The 10,675-nt window shown below is 38.4% G+C and overlaps 1 protein-coding gene and 1 non-coding gene across 2 annotated transcripts; one reads left to right on the plus strand and one right to left on the minus strand.

Moving 5' to 3' along the window:
• The first annotated feature begins 1,908 nt into the window (after positions 1-1,908).
• LOC110711534 (uncharacterized protein At1g04910-like) lies at positions 1,909-7,022 on the plus strand. The gene is made up of 9 exons (XM_021889945.1): positions 1,909-2,078; positions 2,164-2,323; positions 2,784-2,862; positions 2,973-3,043; positions 4,088-4,176; positions 4,434-4,557; positions 4,664-4,947; positions 5,150-5,279; positions 5,849-7,022. The coding sequence occupies exons 1-9, from the start codon at positions 2,071-2,073 to the stop codon at positions 6,458-6,460; spliced, it is 1,557 nt and encodes a 518-aa protein (XP_021745637.1). The 5' UTR covers positions 1,909-2,070; the 3' UTR covers positions 6,461-7,022.
• A 113-nt stretch (positions 7,023-7,135) lies between these two features.
• On the minus strand, positions 7,136-7,209 carry TRNAT-AGU. The gene has a single exon. It is a non-coding gene; the product is annotated as a tRNA-Thr (tRNA).
• Between the last annotated feature and the right edge of the window lie 3,466 nt (positions 7,210-10,675).

The following is a 10,675-nucleotide window of genomic DNA, read 5'->3' on the forward strand; positions in this document are numbered from 1 at the left end:
GTATAAGAAATGAGTAATGAACCAATGATATTTTGGGCCAATGTGCTAAATAAGAGCAACTCCAATAGTAGGCTTATAACTAGGGATATGCTTGTAATTTTAAATAGTTCATTTATACCTTTTAGCTACAACTCCTGATATCTAGCGGGGCAGACCGATGTTAATCACCGGTGCTACTAGCTTGACCATTAGAGGTAAATATGCAATTAGTTTAGCCAAGCAAATTAGCTAATTGACTTGGAAAAAACTTGCCAAAAAGAAAACTAGTAATTATGATGAAAATAATTAATTAATAATTTAAATAGTAAGCTATTAGCTAGCCATTGAGACTCAAATTAGCTAGAATGATTATTAGCTTGTTGCATGACAAGTTAATTTGACAATTAGCTTACCATTGGAGTTACTCAAATAATTTGCATCAAAAGTGGGAAAAAAAAAAGACAAATAATTATAGGAAGACTTTTCAATTGTGCAAAAACACATATAATCATTGTAATTATTTTAAATCAAAACCCTTATAACTTTAAATAGTTAATCTTTTTCGTTAGTATGAGAATTCGATTTGTTTTACTTTCACTAAATTGCAAAAATAAAAGAAAAAGAATCTACAAAATTAATGTTACTAATCTCATGAAACAATGGAAGAAAACAAAATGTTAATTTTTGGTCTTTAAGCTTTCCATATTTAAAGCAATTTTATCAATAAATCTCTCGTCTAATCCAATATGAATTCATGAGTTATGTCATACATAAAATCTTTACATATAAATAATTACCCTTTCCAATAAAAATAGAGAAAGATCTCATGAATGTCTTCAAACATAGCCGATTTTGGACTTTTTTGGACCCGAAAAGAAAACATGATGGAGTTACTCTCATGGACCTCGTAACATTCTAGGAGGCCATTTGAGTGTCTATAACTATCCACTATGCCTTTAAACGGTAAATTTAGTTGTTAAAGTACACGTCACATAATTGAAAATTACTCATTCTCGGGCCTTTTATATGAGACTTGTTTTGTTTCGAACCAACTTATATGACCTCATGGGACACCAATACGCACACAATAAGTTCAATTTTAAAAAATTATACCAAAATTGGCAAAAAACGAAGGGTAGCCTTCAAATTTGACAATTTAGGACTTTTTTTGACCCTTAAATGAAACATGTCGGGTTGCTCCCATGGACCCAAAAACACCCCGAGAGACCATTGGGTGGCTAGAACCATCCACTCTGCTTTTAAATGGAAATTTTGGTTGTTTTGGTATACGTTACATAATTGGAAAAAAAAAAAACTCATTATTGGACCTGTATAATTTATCAACACGGTGTTCCATATATATGACCTCATGGGACACCCCACACATCAAATTCAATTTTGAAATTTTTTACCAAAATTAGCCAAAAAGGGTGGATTACAACCTTTAACTTTGGCCAATTCTGGTCTTTTTTAGACTCGAAATGGAAACATGTTGAGGTTGCTCCTATACAACCCATAACACACCGAGAGGCAATTTGAGTAGCTAGAACCATCCACTTGCCTTTAAACGGTCGATTTGACTTTTTTGATCTTCGCCACATAATTGAAAAATACTCATTTTCGAGCCTTTATATACCTATGAATAGGAATTTTTTTTTTTGTTCCAAACCAAGTTACATGATGTTGTGGGATACCTCACGCATTCAGTTTATTTTTGAATATTTTTACGAAAATTGGCCAAAAACCGTTGATTATAGCCTTTAAATTTGATCGATTTTTGCGTTTTTTAAAATGCAAAAAGGAAACATATCGGGATAACTCGCATGGACCCTATAATACCAGTCTAGCAACTAATAGTCTAGCACCATCCATTTTGCATTTAAACAATCAATTGAGTAGTCTCATTGTTTCCAAATAAAAGTCTCAGGAGCAAGTGTACCATTGCAAGACGAGCGGGTTAACCCGATATCACCGCCAGACTGACACTCCTCAGTTCCTCACAAACTCCAACGCTGGATCACCTGTATCCCAAATTTCTCTTCGCTCTCCAAATTTAAACCCTAGCTCTTTCAATTCTGCGCAATTGAGAGCATGAGAAGGTATGACGTAGATCTCGAATTTGTTCTACTGTATAAATCGCTGGGTTTCTGCAATTCTAATTTTCGATCAAAATCGTTGTTTTAGGGCAGCAGAAATGGGGCAGAGAAGACGACAGCTGAAGCAATGGAGTGGAATAATGAAGGGGATGATTGGGAAGCTGATAATTGCCGCCATTGTTCTCGTCATTTGCACTTTCTCTCTCTTCACCTCAAGGTCCACTATCCGATCTACCACTAGAACCGAGGTCAGTTTCAGGTGAATTGATTTCCTTCCATCATTTTCGTATTTTGGATTTTTTTCATCAATTTGGTTATTGATACCCATTATTCATTTTTGAAATTGAAGTGATTGTATTTTTGGTTTAAAATGTTAATTGCTCAGCTAATAATTGGGGATTCCAATATAAGATGGTTTAAACTCCATTAATTGGATAAACACGACCCACAATTTATTGCATACTTACAACTAGAATATCTAAGAGCAACTAAAGATCAGCTGAAGTTTACTGCGATGACTCGAGGGACTATAATGTGGTTATAATCTAAAATAAATGTGATGATTTTGTGGATTGGCGAATGGATCAGTGATTTAATTTCCCTTCTTTACATCATGCAACCAAATTAATTAAAATCTTTGATCACCGTTTTGCTTGGTATTGGTTTCTGAAATTTTGAATTGTTGCTGATGCATTTATATGTTATTAGATATATACGGAGGATCTTTGGCAAGCTGCGCCTTCTGATGGCTGGAGACCTTCTTCTGCCCCTCGTTCTGATTGGCCTCGTAAGATTTTTCTGCTAGTGAAACAATGAGACTAGATTTTGTTTAATATCGAATTCAATGTGCTCCTTTACATTTACTCATTTTCTTCACCCCTATTTCCAATGCTGTAGCTCCCTCGTCTAGGACGAATGGGTATCTGCGTGTTCGCTGCAATGGTGGTCTGAATCAGCAGAGAACTGCAGTAAGTATCCTCTTCATTGACGTTATTTCGTTCAATTTCATGCTTCCTTTCTAGAAATTTGTAATTTTCTTTTGCATTTCTGGTTTTTGATAGTTTTGCTATTATGAGCTCTATGATATCTTCAACATTAAAAAATCTTTTAGTTGCTGGCTGATTACATACCTAGCAAAATTAATTATTCACATGTACATTTGTTAACATAATAAACTACTTTGATGTTTTGGGATAAAACTTCCTGAATAAAGCTAAGGTGGGTTGTTTAATACACATCAAAGGGATACTTCACTCTTAAAAAGAATTACATAATATTTGGATGTTGGTATATAAATTGTTAAATTAGGTAATGACTCTAGGCAATGAATTGGTAGCGCATTGCACCAAGCAATTTTTGAACGATGTCTAGTTTTTATCTAGAAGCTAGGGCTCCTAATAGTCAACTTCTTGAATAACTTAGATTCTAGTTTTACTACTAAGGAATAAATTGAAAGTATTCATGCACGTATGTCGCAAGAAATTTATTTGTATATTACTATTGTGTATCTTCTATTAACTTGTAGATGGTTTTCCCTTGAGAAATTTAGGTTTTTAACTTGATTATTCAACACTTTATAAATTCAGAATTGCCAAAGAAGACATTTAGTCATTGATATTTCTTAAAAGTTCATGTGGGATATCTAATGAATTAATATCTAATTTATTGCTGGTTTTATACCTTTGATTATTTTTTGGCTTTGGTAACGGATCTACATTGATCTGAAGTTGGTAAGTCAAAGCCGCCGGCATATTGTAGGTTACTTAGATGAAAGGGTTAGGCTCTGTCATCATATTAAATTGCTTGTATTAATTTTGTGCTCAGATACTCCTTAAAAGTGATTTTTGTGCATTTTTGTAATCCGTATTGCTTTCCATTGTCTATTTAATAATGCACAAGTGTGGGCTTGTCTCCATGAACTAACTATTTTATGTGATGTTACCCAGAATTCCCGTGTGTTTTCAGCAAGATGTTACTCTGTTTTACCTAACAATTGGCCTTATCTTCTGTAGATTTGTAATGCTGTTCTTGCTGCTAGAATCATGAATGCAACGCTAGTATTACCTGAGTTAGATGCCAATTCCTTTTGGCATGATGACAGGTATGTATCTTCATGTCAACTTTAAGTAACTTTAACAATTTTTTAGATTTATTAAGGGAACAGATAAGGAAGGGGAGTGTGATAAAAAGGCCATTCATTGTTTGGACAACAGAATTGTAAGAGCGAAGGGTTGACAAGGGTTATTTTTTATTTTTAACTCTTTGTTTCACTTTGCCCTATTTTCTCCGCCTCTTCCCTTCTCTCCCGGGTTTGGTTGTGTGAACTGCATTTATGTAATTCTTGAAACCGTAATACAGTGGATTTCAAGGTATCTACGATGTGGAGCATTTTATCAGAACTCTGAGATATGATGTGCGAATTGTTGAAAATGTTCCAGAGATTCACAAAAATGGAAAGACCAAGAAGATGAAAACTTTCCAGGTTCTTTTTAGTTTTTACTTCTTATGTGAAATCAAAATAGTTGCTCTTATACAATATACACGTGTGTTATTAATTTTTATTTTTTATTTATTTATTTTTAATATAGATGAACCCTCCAAGAGATGCGCCCATCAGTTGGTATACAACCACTGCTTTGGAGAAGATGAAGGAACATGGTGCTATCTATCTTACCCCCTTTTCTCATCGATTGGCTGAGGAAATCGACAATGCTGAATATCAGAGGTTACGGTGCAGAGTAAATTATCATGCTCTCAGATTTAAGCCTCATATATTGGAGTTGAGCCATGCAATAGTGAATAGACTACGTGCACAAGGTCGCTTCATGGCAATACATCTTCGATTTGAGATGGATATGCTGTCATTTGCTGGGTAAGTCACGTGCTTGTTGAGGATCACTATATATGATGAATATCATTGGTGGGATTTCTGATTGCTGGTCTTTTCCCTCATTTACATACAGAGCTTAATTGGCTTGGAGACTGTCAATAAACCTACTTTTTTTTTTATGATTATGTAGAAAAGATTAACTGCTAAATGACCATTATTTAAATGGTGGGCCAATATTGTCTAGGTGCTTTGATATATTTTCCCCCAAGGAGCAGAAGGAATTGAAAGAATATCGGGAGAAGAATTTCGCCCCAAAGAAACTTGTATATGATGAGAGACGTGCAATCGGAAAATGTCCTTTGACTCCAGAAGAGGTATATTTTGACTTCGTTCATTCATTGTCATTGTTTTCTTTGTTACCCCTTTGGTTTTAAAAATGTTTGTGTAGAATTGATAAAATGAAATTAAATTTGCTAAAGTTCTTTGAGGTCATTGTTCATGTCCTAATGTTGAGAAAAACCATCATTTTTTTTTGCAGCTGAGTCTTCAATTTATGGCCTTATTATAGAACTTCTTAGTTGAGACTAGAAGTTTAAAGAGACTACCATGCTGAAGTACTGTTCTGTCAGTATCTTAATTTGTTGTGTCCCTGTTCCTAGCTGAAAGATAGACAAATGGCTTAAACCTGTTAGTTAGTACTCTTGTTAATCTTGTTTCATGGCTCACCTTTATCTCACAAATACAAAACATACACAAGCAAATGTTTAAGTGCCTTTCGTTGCATTCAGAGCTGTTCAGTTCTTTCTTGTACTGTGATGCTTTTATTTTTGGTGCCTGTTTCTAGTGAAATTTCTTGCTTACTGCAATCCCATCATACCCATTGAAGGAGGTTTGCTGTTGATTTTCTTGTCTTTTTATGGTAATTGTGGTCACTATGTTGCAGGTGGGTCTTGTTCTTCGTGCAATGGGTTTTGACAACTCCACCAGGATCTATCTTGCAGCTGGTGACCTTTATGGTGGTGAGCGTTTCATGAAACCTTTTAGGTCTCTTTTCCCACATCTTGAAAACCACAGTACTGTTGATACATCAGGACAGCTAAGAAAGAACACACAGGGTATGCTGGGGTCGGCTGTGGATTACATGGTTTGCCTCCTTGCAGATATTTTTATGCCCACGTATGATGGCCCAAGTAACTTTGCAAATAATCTCTTGGGCCACCGCCTGTACTATGGTTTTCGAACAATAATCAGGCCAGACAGGAAAGCTCTTGCCCCTATTTTCATTGACCGAGAAAAGGGGCGCTCTGCTGGGTTTGAAGAAGCTGTGAGAAGTGTAATGGCGAAGACAAGTTTTGGTGGTCCGCATAAGCGGAAGTCCCCTGAATCATTCTACACAAATTCATGGCCTGAATGCTTCTGTCAAATGTCAGCCAAGAATCCTGCTAATAAATGCCCACCAGAAAACAATATGGAGACATTACATAGTCGATTACAGAGTGAGGGCCTCAGTGATTTCTCAGCAACTGAATCAAACTTGACTGTTTCAAAGCGCTGAGAGATGAAAGTTTTGTCTTAATCATTCCTGAAATCAGCAGAGAATATTGGGCGATGTTCTTCAATAGGATCATTTCTACACGAATAGGTTATCTTAGAAAGTGTTTACTTTAATTTCATTAGTGTAAAAAAAAAAGTGGGATATAGGTGATGAGGCTCTCCGGAGCAGGAGTATACTTCTGTAATATGGAAACATTTAGTACGAGTATGTCTGGAAGAATGGAGGGAAAGGGAAATTATTGCCAAGGATCTACCGATCAAATACGTGCAATCAAAATTGTCAATCTGAATTGTGTCATTCTTCTTTATAGGGGCCTAGGGGGGCAACAGAAGGGCCACAACCCCTTTTGTTGTTGAAGATGTGGGTTTGTGGGAATTTCTCGTATCCCTCTTGTAGGTGGGCATGGTTACTTCTTCTAAGGTTTGCAATGACAGTTATTAACTACGAAACTCTGAGTACTGTAACAATGTCATTTTCAGATTAATATAGTGTTATTCTTTTCAATTACGACGTATATTATTGTACTCCCTAATACTTTAGGAGGATTTATTAAGCTTTTGTACCCTCTGCGTGTATGGACAGCAATTTTATGTTTTAAATTTTCAGCATTTCCTAAACAATCGTGAAATGGATACAACTGAATTTACCCCCAAAAAATAAAGCCACAAGAAAAGTTGCTTTCATTGAGAGTCGAACTCAAGACCTCCCGCTTACTAAACGGGTGCTCTAACCAACTGAGCTATGAAAGCAAAGCAATAATTTGTAGCACATTTAATTCCTTATTAAAATTGACTGAATAATTGTATAAAACAATAGGGGGAACCTAAAATAGCCGTTAGGTGGGGCTCACAGACACAGTCAGCGTTTTTATTATAGTTCTTAAATTCTTATTTTATGGTTAAAAAAAAAATTACACTAAGAATGCTGTTCGAGACTAGGAATTGTTTCTTATATTTCCCATATTAACTACGAATTGAAATATTGGCGAAATAGAGTATTCCTTATTATAATCTCCATATCGTCTTCTTCAAATTATAATAGTAATTTTTTTAACCACTTGAAATTTGGAAACAAATTAAATGGTTTGCGGTGAATCAAAGCATGCAATTGCAACGATAGAGTATTTTTGTTGAATATAAAAGTTAAAAAGATAAAGAGCAAAACTACTAAACGTTGATATTAATTTCTTGATAAAAATGAAATACATATGTTCCTTTAAATAAGCTAATGATAAAACAAGCAAAGCTAAATATTAGGAAACCACTACTAACCTAACTACCCTCTCAATAGTAGCAATGAATGTAAACAAAACAAGACTTAGACTAAGTAAAACTCCCCACATTACTTACCTAATTCATGTATAACAATAATGCCATAAACAGAGGAAGTACTAATACTAGGTGGGAAAACATGCCCCATGATTTACTCCACTGACCTACTGATTTTATTAGTAATGTTCATAAACTATAGGAACTAACTTTGAATCATCAATTTTCAACGACTCGTAAGAAGCTAAATTGCAATAGTAGAATGTGTTTATAATTTTTTTTAAAATAAAAAATTACGATTTTTTTTAAAAAAAAGTAATGTAAAACGCCGTCTGAGACAACGTTTTACATATTGATTTTTATTTTTTTTATTAAAAAATCCAGGGTATAAAACGCTGTCCGAGACAACGTTTGTAATAAAACTTACTTTGGAAAAAAATCCAAAGAACGGCTCAATGGTTGCTCACCAATTTGATTAATTTATGATGATATTAACATTCTATCTGAGAGTTTTTAATGCTTCTATTTCTTCTCATGTTAGAAGGACAGCAAATACGACATCTTGTAGCAAGAGTCCAAGATGGGATATTGTAAACATTGCCGGACGTTTTAGGAAACTAAGCTTCGTTACGAAAGTAATTACAAAAATGGTTGCGTGGCAAAAGTATTTACAAAAATAAGCTTCTGGGGTAAACCGCTGCCTCGGGCAGCGTTTTACTTTCTATTTTTTTAAAAAAAAAAAATTCTGCTACAAAAACACTGCCCCAGGCAGCGTTTTTATAGTTTGACTTTTTTTTTCCTCGTTTATTTTTTAAAAAAATTAATTAAAAAAAAAGGCAACAGCATAAAACGCTGCCCCAGGCAGCGTCTTATGCTTAAACATAAGACGCTGCCCCAGGCAGCGTCTTATGCTTGAACATAAGACGCTGCCTGGGGCAACGTTTTATCTGTATATGTTTACAGGTAAAAGGCTGCCCCAGGCAGCGTTTTACCTGGTTGGCAGCACCAAACCAGTTTCTTGCCCCAACCCTCAACATCCTTCCAACACCACCCCCAACCTCCTTCCACCACCACCCCCAACCTCCTTCCACCACCTCCAACCCCTTTCCACTACCGCCCTCCACCACCACCGCCTTCCACCACCACCAACACCTTCCACCACCTCCAACCCCTTTCCACCACCGCCCTCCACCACCTCCAACCATCACCTCCACCACCTTCCACCTTCCACCACCACCGCCTTCCGCCACCACCGCCTTCCACCACCTCCAACCACCACCTTCCACCACCACCTCCAACCATCACCTTCCACCACCGCCTTCCACCGGCTTCCACCACCTTCCTCCACCGCCGTCCACCACCTTCCACCCCGACCTCCCACCACCACAACCACCTTCCAACAACCGTCCACCACCACCTCCAACAACCTTCCACCACCACCACCTCCAACAACCTTCCACCTCACACCACTACCTTCCACCACCACCGTTGACAAGTCAATATATACATAAATCAAAACATATTGGGAAACAAAGAACATAACACACAAATGTTGACCGAAAAACATTTATTATATTAGAAATGTAAATGTTATATACCTAATCTATACAAAAATTTTACTACATGAAATAACTAAGCTAACACTATCCCGATTCATCTATCCGGGGCAATTGATCTAGGTCAGGTTGCTCGGCCCTCTGTCTGACACGCCGCCGCCTGTAATGAGTAATGGTGGTGAATGGGTCTAGAGGCGGCGGGGGAGTCAGCTGGCTGGTATCTGGCACCTCCTGGGAGCCGGACGGCGCAGTGTTGTGGAAGGTGTAGTCCTCTGAGAATGTCGGCGTCGTAAAATCACCTCCACAACTACTCTGTCCGAGCTCGAACTGCGAATGCATCGAGTGGCCATCATACGTGTCCCATTGGGGGTCGAGGTAGTCGTGTCCATATTGACGCAAGCTGGCCATGCCCATATCCCGAACCCGCTGGACCTCGTTCCCGGTGGGCCCGTCAGCCAGGCTAAGGGACAGCGCGTCAACCATCGATGCCATGTCTGCCGCCTGCAATAATCATTGATCAGTTATGCATAGAAACCTATAAAGAGATGAAAATTAATCGGTTGGAAGTGAAACTCACATATCCATAAATCACGTCATATGCTGGATGGTAATGGGTGGAGGGAGGTGTGTAGCTGGGGTTGATGAAACGCCGGGTAATCCGCTGGTACCAGACCATGTACGGATCGTGAGGCTGGAGGACGCCCTGCATCGGTACACCGCCCACAACAAACTCCAGTCGGCGATGCCAGAGCTCTACGTACGCACGATGCTCCACCGACCAATCCGTCTCTGCCTTTCCTCGTCGGTCAATCCCGTGCAAACGAGTGCTGGTGTCACATGGCTGAGGGACCGGCTGACGTATCCCATATTGCCGCAAGACCCGGTCAGGGAGGTGACTCTCCACAACCTCAAAACAGATCACCGGGGTCCGAGCACGCCACTCTGCCTCATGCTCCAGCAAATGACCAGGCATGGCCTCCACTAACTCAGGAAGGTACGGATCCCATGTCACCTGCACATACACATCAAAAAAACGTCAGTGAACGCTAAACACATCAGACAGTAGAATAATGAGTACAAGTGAAGAAATACCTGGTCCTCAATAAGTCGATCGAAGGCGTCTCGGTAGTACGGTAGACTCCTCGCCGCATGGGAAAGTGTGAGTCTAGGGGCAACCCACCTGCATCCGTATGCCTCGTCAGGTGTAGGAAGAGGGGGAGCGTCGTACGCCTGGTACTGCTTGTCTTGATCCAGCTCCCCCGGTCGATGCCTTACTGGCCTACCTGGCCGCCCGACGTGGAGATGCTCCCAAGACCAGAACTGTTACACGAATTAAAACGTAAGTGTTTACTATTCATCTATTAAACTATTACACTAATTGGTGAGTAACC

The sequence above is a fragment of the Chenopodium quinoa genome, unplaced genomic scaffold (assembly GCF_001683475.1).
Source record: "Chenopodium quinoa cultivar QQ74 unplaced genomic scaffold, ASM168347v1, whole genome shotgun sequence".
Lineage (NCBI taxonomy): Eukaryota > Viridiplantae > Streptophyta > Magnoliopsida > Caryophyllales > Amaranthaceae > Chenopodium > Chenopodium quinoa.

Bases quoted from the DNA above. Each gene is read 5' to 3' on its own strand.
- LOC110711534 (XM_021889945.1), top strand. The intron at 2,863-2,972 runs GTAAGATTTTTC...CCAATGCTGTAG, and splicing joins CCCTCGTTCTGATTGGCCTC to CTCCCTCGTCTAGGACGAAT. The intron at 4,558-4,663 runs GTTCTTTTTAGT...TTTTTAATATAG, and splicing joins AGAAGATGAAAACTTTCCAG to ATGAACCCTCCAAGAGATGC.